The 17,506-nt window shown below is 40.0% G+C and overlaps 2 protein-coding genes across 2 annotated transcripts; one reads left to right on the top strand and one right to left on the bottom strand.

Moving 5' to 3' along the window:
* Positions 1-3: 3 nt before the first annotated feature.
* On the top strand, positions 4-7,492 carry TRMT61B (tRNA methyltransferase 61B). Its single transcript, XM_032989196.2, has 7 exons — positions 4-560; positions 656-758; positions 4,386-4,576; positions 5,788-5,879; positions 6,289-6,524; positions 7,142-7,222; positions 7,384-7,492. Exons 1-7 carry the CDS (start codon positions 36-38, stop codon positions 7,425-7,427), a joined length of 1,272 nt encoding a protein of 423 aa, XP_032845087.2. The 5' UTR covers positions 4-35; the 3' UTR covers positions 7,428-7,492.
* A 121-nt stretch (positions 7,493-7,613) lies between these two features.
* SPDYA (speedy/RINGO cell cycle regulator family member A) lies at positions 7,614-15,427 on the bottom strand. Its single transcript, XM_032989452.2, has 8 exons — positions 15,258-15,427; positions 14,312-14,558; positions 13,060-13,137; positions 12,668-12,726; positions 12,336-12,421; positions 10,624-10,795; positions 9,192-9,489; positions 7,614-7,769 (listed from the first exon to the last, which is right to left on the bottom strand). Exons 2-8 carry the CDS (start codon positions 14,538-14,540, stop codon positions 7,681-7,683), a joined length of 1,011 nt encoding a protein of 336 aa, XP_032845343.1. The 5' UTR covers positions 14,541-14,558; positions 15,258-15,427; the 3' UTR covers positions 7,614-7,680.
* Between the last annotated feature and the right edge of the window lie 2,079 nt (positions 15,428-17,506).

The following is a 17,506-nucleotide window of genomic DNA, read 5'->3' as shown; positions in this document are numbered from 1 at the left end:
CGCAGGCGCTCTCCCGCTGCCCTTCCTGCCCGCGGATGAGGGCCTGGCGAGGGCTGCGGAGGGCCGCCGCCGCCGGCTTCTGCTCCGGGCACGGCGCGGCCGGCGGCGGGAGGCCTCGGAGGCGGGCGTGGGAGACGTCGCTGTCGCCGCTGGAGCGGGTGAGGCGGCTGCTGCCGCCGGAGGAAGCGGCGGCGCTGGGGCGGTGCGCGGCGGCCCCTCAGGCTCCCCCGGAGGAGCAGGAGCAGGAGGAGGCAGCCGCCGCCGCCCCTCAGGCGCCTCTCGAGGCGGCGGGAGCGCGCCCCGGCCCTTTCCGCGCCGGGGAGCTGGCGCTGGCGGAGTTGCGGAGGAAGCACAACAGGACGTTGAAGCTGCTGTGCCGGCTGGCGGCGGATTCGGCGCTGGCCAGCCCCGGCGGCCCCGTGCCCCACCGCGACATCATCGGGCGGCTGCCCGGACAGGTGCTGCGCACGTCGGGCGGGACGCGGGTGCTGCTGAGGCGGCCCTCGCTGGAGGAGTACGTGCTGCTGATGCCCCGGGGACCCACCATCGCCTACCCCAAGGTAACGCTTGCTTACCGGGCTGGCCAGTGGCTGGGAGGTCGCCGGCTGAATCTCACCCCGGACTAGTAACGTGCCATGGTTTTTCTCCTCCGCAGGACATAAGCGCGATTTTAATGATGCTGGATATCCACCCGGGAGACACCGTTTTGGAAACTGGCAGCGGGTCTGGTGCTATGAGCTTGTTTCTGTCAAGGGCAGGTGAGAGCCTGGTTTTCAAAAATACGGAAGTAGGGCAGTTCCCATATCACGTGTTGTCTTTCTTTTGACCGAATATTTATGGTCAATTCCTAAATGTTTTGCTGCAGTTTACGCATTCATATATGGTTTGTTGACTTAAAGGAAGATTACATCTGTGCCAGAGCCCACGTAGGAGCTGCAAGCTCTTTTTACTGTGTTTTGGAAGCTGTAGTACAAAGGGTTACCAAAGGCCCTGCAGAAAGCCGAGCTTCAGACATCATTATTGTTGGCTTTGGCTTAACCATACTGTACTCTTTCTCCAATCTCTTGCCTTTCTCCGTTTCCTTTTCTTCATCTTAATGGACCATGTGAACAATCAGCTTGATGGGTACTACCAAAAATGCTTATTTGGAGGCTCGCTGTTATTTTTTCATGTTATGGCTGGCTTGGTTTGATCTAGGTCTTAGTGCTCTAAAAGGTAGAGAGCTTTTGCGCTCAGAGTAATTTGATTTTTGGGCTCCTGACAGAACAATTTCCTTAAGGAAAGAAAAACAAAAAACAAAACAAAAACCAACCCCACAGTTGTTTGCTTTTGCACACACCTGCAAAATAAAGCACCATTTGGATTTGGTTTTCAAATTGTTGGAGGTTTTCTAAATGTATTTCTGCTATTGCAGAATACTGTCCTTCTCTGCAATATTGAAGGACTTTCGAGGGTAAAGACAGGAAGCTCATCATGGGTCATCTTGAACTGACAGCAGAAAAGCATGAGTTGCATATCCTGAAGGCTTATGTGCACAGGCAGGGTTAGGGGACACCCCCTCATCAGTAACTGAACACCCGAAGGAGCCAGCAGCAGTCACTGAACTGAAGAAGCACCAGGATAATGATACAAGGCTTTTTAGAAGCATGAGTTTTTCTGAGGAAATTTAGTATTCAGCAGGTATGTTACCAGTGTCATCGATCCCACCCAGCTCTGGGATGCCAGGTCACCCTACTGAGCATAACATCAGGAACTAGGAATGGTGAGACTCAGGGAATGGCACAAACTAGAGTGCTGAGATCCACCGGGAGCTTAAAATTGACGAGGGTATGTCAGCAGCAGCAAAGGGAATCGGGAGGGTCCCCTACTGAAATGAGCAGTTTGTTGTTCTTAGTCCTTTGTTTTAGCTGCAGTAATGTCCACCTGGCATATGAATTCAGTTGAGGATGGTTATTTTAATGAGCATCCATTCTTTGCTGTCCCAAGATGGCTCAGCTGCAGGTGGTATTGATATACATTGGGCCCGGGTTTTGAGGTCAACAGTTGTACCCCTGCTCTCTCTCCCTCTTTCTGCTTCCTACTGCTATTCCCTAGTTCCTTCCAGTCATCTTTCTGCCATAAACTAGGCTTTCTTGTAGTTCCATGATGGGATTTTGAAGATAGTAGGGGATTATCCTTAAAGCAACCGTTGCTGCCTTGAGAGCTAAAAGCCGACAAAGCAGAAGATGAAAATCAGCACTTCTATTTCCAGAGATGCATTTGGAGAAAGTAAGAGTCGTTAGCTTTTCCCATCTTCACCGACATGCAGACCCTAAATCCAAACAAAGAGATTGAATACCTCATGTTGGCTAAGGCAAAAATTAGCTGTTGATGAATGCAACAAATTATTTTCTGCCTTGGGTACTCAGTCCACTGTGGCCGCTTCATACAAACACACCTGGATTACTGATTATTCCTCTCCTTTTTCAGCCTTGTCCGCTAGGCTCCTTCTGATCACTTTAATTTAGCTGTACCTGTGCCAAGTCAGCAAAATCCTTGGCATCACCAGACTGTTAACCCTATCCATGGGAAGAAAGCAGTTCTTATGTGCCAGTTCAGCTCTGTCTTGAGGAGAGGGGAAAAAGCTATGAGATTGTATTGCTATTTTCAATTTTATTGAACTTAAATCAGCATCAAATATGGACAGTGTTAGTCACAGCTTAGTGCAATTTGGTGCTGACCCAGAAATAAATAGGTTTAATTTGCTCTTTCCTAATGGTGGCTAATTTTGCCAGCATTTAATACAGTGCTACCCAACAAGAAAAATAGCTGCTACACAGGTAAATGGAGGAATTTAAATCTAGTGGACACATTACCAAGGTCCTTGGAAGTATTTAATTTCCCAAATTCTCATCAATTTAACAGATTTCATTAATCTTTTTGTGTTACTCTCATTCTATATTTTCTATTTCAATTCCTCTTTTAATCTTTTCCAGAAACTACTGACATGCAACAGGACAAAGTTAAGATTGTGTTAAGAATGTGGCATTTGCCATGACTTGAAGATCTTTGAGAACTGGAAAATATGATGTGTGCAAACTTGACATGCTGCAGCTTCACAGTAATGAAGTTTTGCCTAGTTATTTTAACTAGTTGTCCTTGTTTTTGCATAAGTCAGTTTCAAAATGTAGGAAATTTTTTGAATGAGCAGAGGAAGGAATAAGACTGACCCCAATGTGAACAATTTTATTCTTCCAATAGTTCCAAACTGATAATCTTGAGTGCTGTGATTCTACAGCTGCTTAGGATGATCAAAGGTGACACTGCTGAAGCCCTCCCTCCTTGCTGTACGTGTTGGCTCTGGCCTCTGTCTGATCTGGGGAGAGACAGCTAGGAAACCCATCCCTTCTTTTATTTAGTTTTCTGAATGGTTTCACGGTGGTATCACACAGGTGAGGGAAGGAACCTGAGGACTCCAACCTAAAATGGCTTAAAAAGTCACAGAACCTCACCCACTGAGCTGCTGATTGCTGAAAGCTGTCTTTGGCCACTAAAAAGTAGCAAGCAGAAAGAGAAGCTAATGGTGTGATAGGCTTGAGAAATTAAGAGTAATACAAGGACAGAGTAATACAGTGATGCACATGGATTTCCTCATAACACTTCTTTTATGAAGAACATTTTGTATTGGACTCATATGATAAATTTCAGAACAATAAATTTATACTTGAAACAAGTAATAAACCCCCTTATTACAATTACAGGCAGTAACAGGAAATAACACAAGCCTGTGTAACTCAGAGTACACTTGAAAACTTGTCTAAGGGGCTGAGATTGGTAAGCAGGGGTGGGGGTTTTCTTAGCCTTTCCCCAACCCTATGAAGGGACAGGTGGAGAAAGAACTATGCATGGAAAACAGCAAACCTTTGTAAAAATTAGGGTTGTCAAACAAATTTAAAACCAGCAGTCTCAAATGATGTTAACGGAAGCAGTGACTGCCTGACAGCTTTACAGCATCTGTGAGTAGTGACCAACATTGCTGCTTTCTCAGCTGCTGCCTCCGGTGGCTCTAGCAGGAGAATTGTAGATCGACAGGGCCACAGATGCTCCAGTCTCTTGCTGCAGGAGTTGCTTTGGGAGGACATCTTAGGAACAGTTTGTACTGCTACAACTATGCTTGATTTCATCTGCGGATTGATGCATTTCATTCTGTAAAAGAACTAACCCAGCACTTTATCTGCATATATTTGTTTTAAATGTGAAGAAAAAATAAACTCTGATTATTTCATATATGATTATTATTTAAAGTGAAGTTGAGATCCAAAGATGTACTTCTGTCATTTGCTATGCTACATTTTTTTATGGGAGGCAGAAAAGTAGTAAGTCTAGTATCTTTTGTTTGTTTTCAGTTGGGCCCAAGGGACGTGTTATAAGTTATGAGATCAGGGATGATCATCATAATTTAGCTAAGAAGAATTACAGGCACTGGCGTGCTGCATGGAAAACAGGACATATGGAAGAGTGGCCAGATAATGTGGATTTCATTCTTAAAGACATTAAAACAGCTGCTGCAGATATGAAATCTATAACACTTGATGCAGTAAGTCCAAAAAATCCCCCCATGTGACATTTATCTTTCCTGCATACTTTAAAACCTCTAGTACTCACTCACAATGGGACTCCCATATGTAGTTTAACATGAGCAAAAACAATCAGATCTTCATCAATGAAAGAAACATTGTGATTTCTTTTTTTTTTTGTCAGATTACAAGTTTTTCCAAGGTTTCTGTTACAGTTTCCCAAATGAAAGGGCGATGTGGCAGTAGAACAGAAATACTACATTTAATCGCTGCTGTATTGTAAGCAAAGACAAACTTACTTTCTTGTATTTTGGAGAAATAGATATTTTTTTATCTAAGGCATATATTTCAAACAAATTTAATAAAAATACATAGTTTATTGAAAATATAAATATGTAAATGCTTGCTATCAGCTATATAGAACACCCAATGTAACTAAGGCCTAAGTTAGAGTAAGGAATGCTATTGCTTGCTCTCCTGTCCTGCTTTTTATATGCAGAGTCTGTAAAGGGAGACGTGCTGGGGAAAACAGCTAGATGTTAACCACTCTTCCATGTAAAGCAGATAGACTGCTTACATTAACGCTTTAAACAAACGATAATTGTGTTAAACAGTTTGAGCAAATAAACAAAATATATAGCTTAAAAATATTATTTTAAAAACTTGAAACGTAATAGTCCACAGGAAGGATCAGATATTGCATATCCCCTTGTTTTACAGTTTGAATAGTTTTCTAGCAGAAGATGGATAAATTGCCAAAGACAGAAGTTTTCTAAATCTTGAAACAAACAGCAAGTTAGACATTGAGACTGTAGTGTGATCTTTTAATGATAAAGATGCACCTGAACTTTTTTTTTAGATTTGAAAAATAGCTATCCAAAGGTGTTAGTAAATGTAGTCTTCTAAAAGTCTTTATTCATGTCAGCATTAAGGAATTTAATTAGTAGGGGATTTAACGTTAACACAGGACTACTGCATTGGTGAAATACTACTTGCTGTTTTACCAGAGATTCATTTGGAAGTAGCAAGGACTTTGTTTTGTAAATGTGTAGACCTCAGGTTTCTCTAAGGTTTTCAGAGGCAGTAATAAAATTGGTTTGTGATATATACTGTTGTATATATTAACTTGTTGTTAATTAACATTGTTTTTTCAAGCATTGTTATTATGGGAAAAAACTGAGAGATACATACTAGTATTTACTGGGAAAACATGCGTGTCTTTCTCTTGCAGATAGTTCTGGACATGCTTAACCCTCAGTGTGCTCTGCCTGTTGTACACCCGAGTCTGAAACAGGGTGGCGTGTGCGCTGTGTACTTAGCGAAGTAAGTATTTACTTCTGGCACTTAGGCATCACCTAACATTGTTACAAAACCAAACATCTTTTAAAATATACATCTGGCATTAATTAAATGCTTCATGGAATTATTTATTTCCCCATGTAATTTTTTTTTTTTAGGGAGTAGCACTCGGTATAAATTACACTTGGCCAGATCCTCTAGCCTTTACTTTGGGAATGTTTTCATTATGGTCAGTGGAAGTTTTCACTTAATGACATCCTCAAAATAACTGTACTGTTTTCCAATTCAGTAGTCAGGTTGCTAGTTTCTTTACCCTAAAATTGAAGGATTTGTGTAACCTCAAAGTTAAAGAATGTGACAGTAGAATTGAGACTAGCAGTGTATGATTTGAGTTTCCCAAATACTACTTTATCCTTTACATTTCTTCAAAAAGCATCACACAGGTTATTGACCTCTTAGACAGAATACGGACCTGCAAGCTCCCTTTTTTGTGTGAAAAGATCATAGAAGTAGCTCATAGAAATTGGTTGGTAATACCTGCTAAAATCAAGAATTGCAAATCGAGCCAAATGGTGGAAACTCAAGACAATATTGAAGAACCCGTTCATAAGGAATACGAAGAAATCCACATTCAGGATCAAGTAGTTCTTAAAGAAAGTGAATACAACGGTAAGAACAGTATTGCTGATATCCTGTTACTATGATTTGATAATCCAAGGATATGATAAAGGCAAAGTTTGTAGGGAGAGGCAGTATTTTTTTCTTAGGTCATCTGAGATTGTTGTGAAGAATAGACAAGCTTTTGGACAGCTTAAACAGTGTCAGATTTGAAAAAGCATGTATTAATAGTTATTTAAGCTTAAATATCTTATTAAAAATTTAGACTTCATAGAAAATAAATTGCAGTCTACAAATAAAGAACTGCCCTGCCACTACTGTTTTCAAGTTTTTATTTCTTTAATAAAATTCACTCCTTTATATTCATCCTGTATCTGCCTTAGAGGACTCTGATGGGTTTAAGGATTCCATAGAAAAAGTGTTACTAGTGTGCTCTGTTTTGTAATCATGCTGTGCTGGCAACCCCCCAAAAAATGCCTCATACTAGTATAGATTTGCAAAGTTTGTAGTCGATCAAAGAGGTCTGAGTGTCCTGATAAGTGACAAAGCACTTCAGCAGAAGCAAAAAGAAAATATGTCAGGGAAAAGTAATCCATGGGCATTGGCAACTCTAATGTGCATGTATGTTTTAAACTTGTTGAAAAGAATTAAAAATTTACTTCTCACAGAATCAGTTTCTGAGGATGATGAAATATACTGCTCGGTGCCTTACGTTGCTAGACCATCTTATTCACAGGATGCTCATTCAGGTAAGACTTAGAAAATAGTTTTTGTTGTCTTAAATATTTAGTGGTATTTCATTTTCAAAAATGCTAATTTTTTTGTACTATATCCTGAAATCATTAAACTTAAATAATAAAATAATCATTGTATATTTAAATACTGAAGTAGTAACTTGTTTTTTAATTAGCATTCCTTACCAAGCTGAGGAAGTTTGGACCACTGCTTTCCTGATGCTGCTGAGATGTTAGCTGCTAATTTGAATATTGTATCAGAATTAAATAAAGTGTTACAAAGTAGCTGCTATATTTTTCAAGTTGTGTAACTTTTAAATAATGACTGTTTTGATTTCTACCCATATAAAGTTTGAAATCCCACCTCGTATTTAAAGGGAAAGGTTTTAACAAAGTCATCAGGTATGGTGGTGTGATGCAACACAGATTGTTCCACAGAGCACAGTATCCATTTCTGTCTCATCAGGTGTATTTCATTCTTCATTGCTTGTAAACCAAGCCATGGATTTGTCTTGGTTCAAGGTGCTACCTGGTCTCCTCTTGCTGGACAGGCTCTGACAGTCTACCAGAAATAGGAGAAAAAAAAGAAATTAAAGGATCAAATTCTGCCCTTTAAAATGCAAGTGAAGCAGCTACTGACTTCATTGGCTACCAGCTGGTGGCTATCAGTTTCTTTAAGAGCAATGTTTTTAATGCACAACTGTAAGAGAAACTGAAAGTCACTGAATTTGTTCTCTTGATAAAGCTGTGCTTATTTCAAGAAAAAGACCGGTTGTTGACATGTATAGCTTTGGTTCAATTCCAGCACCCATGATGAAATTAGCCTGGTTATTTGTGACCATTACATAAAGCATTTTCAAATGGTCAAAATAAGTATTTTTTTCTGACCTTTGTCAAATATGAAAAGCAAGATCTCTCAAGTAAAAATAGATTTCAAATTAAGTCTTTAGGGTTTCACATAAGTCTCCACATAAGCATGTCGTGATGTTTAACACATTAAATGATGTGTTTTAGGCACCTGACTTGTTCTGTATCTCAAGGAAGATTCAAATGTCAAATTTTTCAATAGTTTATGCATCCCCTGAGAATAACAGTTGTACGGAAGCTGTCAAAAAGCAGTAACACAATCCTACTATAACAGTGAAAACTTAGATATTTGTGAGAACATATGCAAATAAAAAAATAGAGTTATAAATAACTGTAACTCTGTATTAAATAAGTATACTAAGAACTCTGCAGTGGTTAAGCACATGAAAGTATCTTTGTGGAACTGAGGTCTTAATACAGCTCCCCCTGGGAAGTTTACATCTCAGGTGTGTTCCACTCAGTTATGTTTGCCCCATAACTGCAGTATGTAATGGAGGCTTCTCGTACAAAGGCTCAGGATGCTATTTTGAGTAGATTAATGTGCAAAGACTCAATTATATAAACCACTTTTCACAATAAACTCTTGTATGGTTTTCTACTCATACCTCAATCTTAAAAGGAAATCTTGTATAAACTGTCAACAGCTGAGATACACTTAAAATGTGAATTGTGATTTAATGTCTATCCAAACTGATGACAGCACCTGAGCAGCCTACCCTTTCTAAAACCAGTGCTCTCAACAAGAGCACTTTAGCTCACATAACACACACTCTTAACTCACGTGACGTACACCAGTATTTTTACTGTTTCTTCTAGCCAATCCTAGGTGTTTAAAATGGGTTTCTCAATTTAGTTTATAATGCAAGAACAGTAATAAATGCCTAGATTGGACGGCAACCCAAAATCTAACATAGTAGATGAAGGTAATTTGAAGAGACTCAGAATAAGCACAGTCCTGCCAAGGTAAATGCATTTGTAACAGGGGTGCCTGCTCACACAGAGAGAGGGCATCCTGTCATATCAAGGAGGGGACAGTACTCCCTACAGTAGTCTGAAGGGCAAATATGGCCTCGGTTGCCAAATCTAATTGAAAATCACTTGCACTGTTAAACAATACCTTGAGCATAATAAGAAGGAGAGTCAATGAGCATTTTTTCTGTTGGAAAGGTGTCTTTCATATTCTGGGATGAATGTAATTCCACCATCTCCAAAGTGCCAGTAGATGAGGAGGAAGATGATGACAATCCTAGTCGTACAAATCTTCCTTTCTTACCACAAAGCAAGCAGTCTGTGGGAGTAGCACTAGGTTCTCGGGGCAGCTGCACTTCATCATCTTTATAGTTTCTCACAGCTCCGCTGTGGTGCACAGAACGTTCTCGCTGCCATACGTAATGTGTTGGAGCAATGGCCATCACCTGTCAGAACAGCCCTTAGATCAGAAGCCGTAAGAGTAATGGGAAAACACACAGCTGAAAACAAGGGATCCAATTCATGTATGGCAGAGAACTAATACTACGTAGCTGAAATGGGTATCATCTAGTATCTATCTGCTTCTGTCTCACTAGAAGGTTTGCTACCTTAGGTACAAGTAAGTGAACCAGTTATGAATCAGATGTGGAAATGCAGGAGTTTACAGCCTTGTACGTTCATGTGAATCATCACAAATACCAGCTTATGCTTTGTATGTTGGACTAAAGATGGTGTCTTTTACTAACTACTAAACATCAACTAGGTGGATCTTCTGGTTCACGTCACTGAATTGATGACAGCTGAAAGCTGGCAGGGTATGCTGGGAAAAGCATTCTACACTTGCCTTGTTCCTTGTACTTTGCCCATAAGCACCCAATCCCATCCCCAGAGATGGGATTCTAGAGTAAATAAGGTTTTATTTTGCACCAGCTGTAGTAAACATTATGTTCTTAGAACATGACAGGGCTTTTCCAGACATACATTCCACCTGGAGAGTGAGGAATGTTTTTTTTCCCCTTCCACTATGTTTGAAAAAGGTAGGTTGTAACACTGCGTTAATAGTAGAGAATGTTAAAAGTGTATCTGAGTTTTTTTAAAATGCAATGAAAAACCCTTACCTTAAAAAGTCAATTGGAGTTATATTACTAATTTCAAAGGGATTAAAATTTCACCTGAGGTGCTGGATTTTTATTTGAAGGTTTTACTTGTGGACAAACTTAAAATTTGTAAAGCAAACACACACAGAGAATTATTTCTAAAGTGAATGAAGTGAAACACCATTGTTAAATTTTAAAGAAGAATATTTGCATAAAGCGGGAAGATACTACTCAATAAAACCTTCACCGTTAACCGTAGTACAATGTAAAATATTCTAGTTCACCTTAAAAGCAGTTTCAAAGAATGTATTTCAAATGCAGAAGAAAAAAATTCATGGAGGATAAATGGACCATTTTGTTTTAGCTACATCTTTTCTTTCCCCTGGCTTGTCTACACAGTTTAGGGAAGAAATTATTTGTGTAGAGCTCGATTGTGAACGGGTATTGTAGTTTCAGCATCTACAGTATTAAAACCCTCCCTACCTCTTCACAGCAGCGTCTGCTTACAATAGCCCTGTAGTCAATTCTACTCCATAGTTGATCTCTTAACTTTAAGAAATCGGGGAAGAGCTTTTTCCAGGCTTTTCCCAAAGCCCATGGGAAAATGTCATACTTTGATTCCTCATCATCTTCTTCAACTGTATTTGCGAGATACCTTCAAACATATATATGTTTGTGTTTGTAAATATTATGCAATTTAAATTTTAAATCACGATATCAGTATGATTTCTAACATTAAAATACATAATACTGAAGTAGTTATTTTTCCTAGTATTGTGAGAAAAAACACTAACAAAATACAGACTTCTCTCTAGAGTACAGTTATTTACTTAATCAGAAAGGTCCATATGCATCCTTTGGGTAAATAAAAACTTAACCTAAGCTCTTATAAAATTAATTTACCCTAGAGTGTCCTAAATTAGTAGATATGCAAGAATGAACATATCCTGACAGCTTTCTCCAAGCTGGCAAGATATCCTTGCACTAAAATTAACAGTTTCTGACTGATCTCTAAATAAAGCTTAAGCTATCTTATGAAATCTTAACCTTTACATTGTCTACTTTATGGATTTTAGCTATTCTTGGAAAATTATGGTGCTCACATTAAATTAACAGCAAACGAATGACCTTTTTAATGTCCATATTTCTCCCTTCCTTCACTACGTGCTACTTTTGGCTCTGGATTGCCTCCTCAGACAACAGGAAGATACTTACTTCCTTTGGATCTACTTGATACTAAACTCCTGTAAATCATACCTCAAAACATTATGACTTTTAGTCTCCTCCCCAATTTTGTCACTTGCTCCTAACCCCAGTAGTCCCTGTAGTCCCAGTCTCACCAGACCCTTTGTCCCTTTCTTCTGGTCTGGCTTGTCTCCCCTCAGTGGAGTCAGACAGCTTCCTCGTCCATGCTCTGCAGATGCTACCCAAAATACCATTTACATGAGAAGAAAGAGCCATCTTTCTCCCCACACTAGTGTGCAAATTGGAGCATCTGAGAAGTGCTGTTACGGAAAAAGATGACCTGAGCACCTTAACACTGTGGAAAAAAAAATGCTAAATCACTCTAGGTATAGCCAAATATATGGGTATAGCCATATATATAGGCTTGGTAAAGACAGATTACTGATTGCACCACTATTTCAAAATATAGAAATTTTAGAAATGTTTAAAAAATTTTGCAGAAATTCTCTAGCAACATTTTTACAGTTGACTTAAATCATGTTGACAGAAACTTTAATAAAAAGTTACTCCTGAGGTGTGAGTCATGATGAAACATTTCGGTATGAATGACTTACAGGCTGGCAAAGATATAAAATAGGGTCTTAGGGAGTGTGAGCCACTTATACGTTGGCATGTATTGTCCTGCATATATTTCTTGTAACACTTAAAGAAGTTCACAGATTTAATTTGGGAGAGGCAGAATACCAGCTATGTATCACTTCGCTAATGCAAATGTCCCCTCACTGCTGCTCAAGCCTGTTCTACACAGGCAGTCATCCAAGGAAGAATGTTGAATTTGCACTATTTATATATCGTATGTAGATTATGTTTCTATACTTCATATAGAACTCAACAGCTACATATTAATTAAAGAAGTCTCATTGTATATCATAGTTATCAGTGGCATAAACAAAGGAATAAAATAATGCAAAGTTTATGCTAATAAAACCAGGTACTTTAAAAGTACTTACAGAGCGACAAAGAAGTTGATTCTGGTGTGCTCATTTATTGTGAAGTTAGCCCTCTTGAAATAAACGAAAGTCATTGCCAAGAGATACTGTTTTAAAATGTAAAATCAATATATTAGTATATCATTTCCTAAAATGCTTCACATATTTATCTTGCACCAAGATGTTTTGATCATTTTTATAAATGAGGAAAGCATAAATTGAATTTCTTGAAGCTTCCATGTGAACACATTAGAAAAAAATTATGGCCTGTATTTGCATTATAGTATCAAGTAATTAAGAGCAGATTTTTCACTCAACATATGTTCTATTAACTAAGAAGGAAATACACTTACCTTGTCTGCAATTTTACAGCAACAGTCCATCCAAAGGAAGTCTTGAATTAGATCATCATCTGCAACAAAAGGAAACTGTAGCATTTAAACACCAAAATTGTTTTTGTTAGAAAGTATTTGTAAATAAATAACAGATGGTCCTTTTATTAAACCAAATAAAAAAGAAAGAAGCTAGACCCAGCAGTAGAGAACGGAGAAACTGAGGAAAAAGATTAGGTATGAAAAAACATAAGCGACAAAAGACGACAAACTACCAGAAAGGCAAGGTGGAAAATCTAGTGACAGCATTTCATTCATTCTCAGTAATAGCAAGTGAAGGTGAAGAAATCACCGATATTTTTTCTATTTATGTAACTTCTTCCTCTGTTAAGTGGTTCCATCTGATAGCATACCTTTATTTCTGATGAACTGCAGAGCCGCGGAAAAACGACACGCCGAGACGGGTTCAATGTGGGTGATAGAGCATCGATCTACATGTGTGTTTATTGGTCCAGGGTACATATATTTATACAGACAATGATAATTATTATGCCTACTAGTCACTAGCTGATTGGCTTAAGCTCTAAAGGTCGTATTCGCACGGTCCACCTACTTGCAGTTAGCTAACAGCACAAGCTTCTCACAACACTAAGTTTCTCATGCCACTATTTCTAATTCCTCTTGACTTGTTTTCGATACACAACGGTACCATAACACAATGTTTCTCAGACCACCTTTACCATAACACTAGGTTTCTCAGACCACTATTCCCAATTCCTCTCAACCTGTTTTCAACACACCACGGTACACAAGGCCGAAGCGTCCTTGACATTCCTCATGTATCAGCAGCTGTGAGCAGCTGCAGGCAAACCCTAGTGAGGCCCAGCATCAGCGAGGCAGCATCAGCCCCTAGAACAGGCTCTGATCGTACAATCGCTCGGTGGGCTCATGACCCTTGTCTCTCAGCCATTCTCCGACAATGAACCACAGGCTGGCAAGATCTCTGCACCTTGACTACCTGACAGCTTTTATAAGGCAATACCTACATGATTATTTGTGGTCAGTGCATCACAGTCTGTGAACATGTACTATAATAGGATTATCGCAAACTCTCCAATTCACTTCTGTATTCCAGCCAAATAAAAATCAAGTGTAATCTTTCACTATTAATCTCTTCACCAAATTAATACAAAAATTTACATGAAAGAGACACAAATGCAAAAGAGATGCTACACCTCCTCAGCTTTTCTTCCCATTCCACTTCTCCCCCTAAATGTTTATTTCCACAGTAAGTAACGTGTATATAAGACTGAAAGTCCAGTCTTTTTTAAGCCATGTATAAAACAAGATGTACATTGTTTTACATGTATTTGTTGAAATATAAGAGAAAATAGGAAAGGGAAAAGATCATAAATTAAAGTATCATACCACCTTGGTTTCATTTGTAATTTAAAAAGATACTTGTCATCATTTTGGTAGCCCTTCTTGTATTTTTAACAAGCATTAAATATTTATACACTAAAATAATATCAACAAAATACATTTAGACAAAGACATGGCCATTTATAAAAAGCACTCCCAAAATTACTGAGTTTAAAAAACGTACTTGCTTAATAGTTTTCTACTGTTCAGTCAATACATTGATATCTGTCATTATTAACCTACCAAATAATTTAAAGAAAGCTGTCATTTCCTGACGCTGAATAACTAGACATGGTCCCTTTGGACATTCATATTTATGACTGGGAACCTTTTTTTCACAATTTTCTTCATGGTCTTTAAAAGTAGGCCGCTTTAGTCTAATAAGTTTTTTTTGCTGATGTGATCTGGATGAACTCGATTTTACATGAACAGTGACAGTGGGAGGTGTCTGACACACCAGATTGTGTCTCATTTTGGTAAGTAAAGGTTCCTGTTAAAAAAGAAAAAGAAATTAACTACAAAAAAATAATCAGTTTGAGCAGTAGTTCTCTATATGTCTTTTCTTCAAATGAAATATTTCAGTAGAGCTTGTATGTCAGGGGATACAAAAATTAATTATATCAGTACTAATTATCTAAGTCTTGTGCCCTAAGCTAACTACATAGATTAATTTAGTGCTGATTTGATAAAGCTCTTTTTCAGTGGAAGGAGCCTTCAATCTTTCTTTTTCCATTCAAAATTTTGAAAAATGGAAAAAAAATCCTTTCCAGAAAAAGTTGCTATTTGTCAGATCCTCATAGCTCTACATACTTACTTAGATCTAGCAGAAAATCTCCATTCCTTTCCTCCAATTTGTGATTGTGTGTTTTTAAAAGAATGTTAATAGAATTAATGCAACAGAACCACAATTAAGCCATGTAACATTGAAATTACAGTCTTGAGCTCTTAATTTTTATAACATTTGGTTATAGCCATTGAGAATAAAACTTATCTCTCAGGTAGGACATACCCTGAAGGCATAACCAAGGAAACAAACCTGAGGTGTTTGTAACAGTAAAAATACCAAAGACCAGAAGATACCAAAGGGAGCATGAGGAAAAGTATTTTCAGACAGGAGTAAATCCATTTACTTCTTCAGTAGGTCCCCGCACAGAGCATAGCTGTCTGAGGCCGGCTCACAGTAGCCCACCTGACTCTCCAGATCTTAGCTGCCGCGTAAGCCACAGGAAGCCCCTCGCGTGTGGGTGTGATCACGCCGCTCCTGTTCCGGGGCCGGGACCGGGACCGGGACCGGGACCGGGACCGGGACCGGGACGGCCCCTCAGCCGAGACAGCGCTCCCGCCTCAGCCTCAGCCCGCCCCGCTCCTCTCAGCCGCCTCTCGCGCCATAGCCCCGCCCCGCGCGGCTCGGAGGTGGCACCTCTCGCAGCCAGTCGGAGCGCGCAAGGCAGCCGCCTCAGCCAATCGGCGGAGGGCACGGCTGTTGCTGGGCGGGCGGGCGGGCACCGCCGCTGCCGCTGGCGTCCCTCACCCTGACCCAGCAAAGCGCGGCGCGCTGACTTCACGCGTCCCGAAAGCTCGAAGCTAGCGTCGCAGCTTCGCGCGATGACGCCGTTCTTGTCAGGTGCCCGCAGGCGGCTGGGCCGCCTCACGTCATCACTCTCCCCCGCCAGACGAGGTGAGCCCCGGAACAGGCGCGGCCGGTCGCTCCGGCTGTGTGGGCGCCGGGACACGTCTGTTTTGCGCGGGCAGCACCCCCGCGGCCGCGCTGCTCTCTCCTCTGCCCTAAGCTGTCCCCAAAAGGGACTTCAACCTCTCAGCAGCCCGTCAACATCGTACAAGCTTCCTTAAAACATCTCCCCAGGATGATAAACGTCCCCCCCCTCAGGAGACACGGGACGTGAGGGAGAAGGCAAACCTAACTTTAAAGATCATTAAACATACAGGTGCAACATACCTTGCTGTTACTTTTCCACTGAAGCAATTAACAAGTGTAGTACTATGCAGTTAGTGTAAGGCAGTCCGTTGAAACATAGTAACAAGGATTAAAAACTGCCTTCACTAGTAAGATTCAGCGTGAAATCTTATTGTTGTCTTAAAAGAGCTAAAGATTTATTCCAGGAAGATGGCAAGAAATACATCTGATGTCATTGCTTCCCCCTGTACAGGCAAATTAAATTGTAAATGGTCTCATGGTAATGAAAAGAGAGGCTTTTTTACTCTTTCCTCATCTTTCATTAATAATTCACCCTGAGTTATGGAGCATATTCAGGGAAAGGTCACATCAAGTTTCTGATAGTGCGCCCCAGAGAGAGAAGAAACAAGAAGCAAGTGTGTGAACTAACATCTCTGTATGGAATAGACTGAAATCAGGAAACTTGGCAGCAGGGCAGCGATAATACCAAATACATGAGTAGGGCAAAAGTGTTTCTCTGAGGTTCTCTCTTCATACACCTATGTGTTCAGGTTGAGTTACCCTTCATTAAGTTGTTCTTTATTTTTGCATAATACCTTTCATCTAAGGAGCTCACAGCACTCTTCATTTAATTACCATTCATTTGATAACTGTGGAAAACAAAGGATAGGTTACAGAAACTTCCACATAACCACCTAAAGCATTCAGACTAGGAAACAAGCTTCTCCCATTTCTTTGCCCTGCTGCAAAACATAAAACTGCAGTGATAATTGTGAAGTGTATGCTTGCTTTCTCTCTACACCTTCACATTTGTATTCCTTGGCTTACCAGTAAAAAAGTGGCTTACAATGTAGGTCTTCATTCATACAGAGCTTTCCAGGGTTTGTATGTTTGTTTCCTGTAGCTCTCCCCTTTCTAAAGTATTTTTTGAGCTGGTGGTTCTGCAACAAAATATTGGAAGATTATTTTTTTTCCTTTCATTCTCCAAAATCTGCTACAATCCAGCTATTCAACAGGCATTGTGACTCTCTAACCCCCACTGTACTGTCCCCCTACCTCCCAGGACCCAGGGCTGTGCTCTGATAGAGACTACTTGCGTAAGCTTGGCTTAGACTGAGGAAATTGAAGTTGTGAGAAAAAGCTGTGAGAAAGTCTGCAACTTTACCTTTCTTTCCTTGTAGCACTCCAGCCTGAGGTAGGATTGTTGAGATGGGAGTGACTCAAGGATTCAGCTTGGAAACATCACGGAAGAACATCAACATGGAAAGGTTGATGCCTGAAAACAGTCACAATAAGGAGACAGAGCTTTACCTAACTCTTAATCTTCTGCATGATATAGTGGATTTAACTGGTTCTCAATTTTGCTTAGTATTAACTACAGTTTCTAGAAGATTGTTGAACAATTCATCTCAGAATATCGGGAAGTATGTAGCTTTCCAGGTACGTTGCTGGGCATCAGGGGGCACTGTTTCACTACCAGCAACTTAAACTGAGACAATGCAGCATTTGTCTAGTACGATACA

Source organism: Tyto alba, unplaced genomic scaffold (genome assembly GCF_018691265.1).
Source record: "Tyto alba isolate M040663 unplaced genomic scaffold, T.alba_DEE_v4.0 Super-Scaffold_16, whole genome shotgun sequence".
NCBI lineage: Eukaryota > Metazoa > Chordata > Aves > Strigiformes > Tytonidae > Tyto > Tyto alba.
The sequence above is the reverse complement of the archived record's forward strand: the minus strand, read 5'-3'. Positions and strand labels throughout refer to the sequence as shown.

What these genes read in the sequence shown, in the direction of transcription:
- SPDYA (XM_032989452.2), bottom strand. Translation starts at nt 14,540, where the DNA reads ATGAGACACAATCTGGTGTGTCAGACACCTCCCACTGTCACTGTTCAT. An exon ending in GCAGACGCTGCTGTGAAGAG is followed by an intron (nt 9,490 to 10,623) that starts GTAGGGAGGGTT and finishes CTGTTCTGACAG; the next exon opens with GTGATGGCCATTGCTCCAAC. An exon ending in TCCTTCTTATTATGCTCAAG is followed by an intron (nt 7,770 to 9,191) that starts GTATTGTTTAAC and finishes TATTTCTGGTAG; the next exon opens with ACTGTCAGAGCCTGTCCAGC.
- TRMT61B (XM_032989196.2), top strand. Translation starts at nt 36, where the DNA reads ATGAGGGCCTGGCGAGGGCTGCGGAGGGCCGCCGCCGCCGGCTTCTGC. An exon ending in TGCGCTGTGTACTTAGCGAA is followed by an intron (nt 5,880 to 6,288) that starts GTAAGTATTTAC and finishes TTCTTCAAAAAG; the next exon opens with CATCACACAGGTTATTGACC. An exon ending in TAAAGAAAGTGAATACAACG is followed by an intron (nt 6,525 to 7,141) that starts GTAAGAACAGTA and finishes TACTTCTCACAG; the next exon opens with AATCAGTTTCTGAGGATGAT.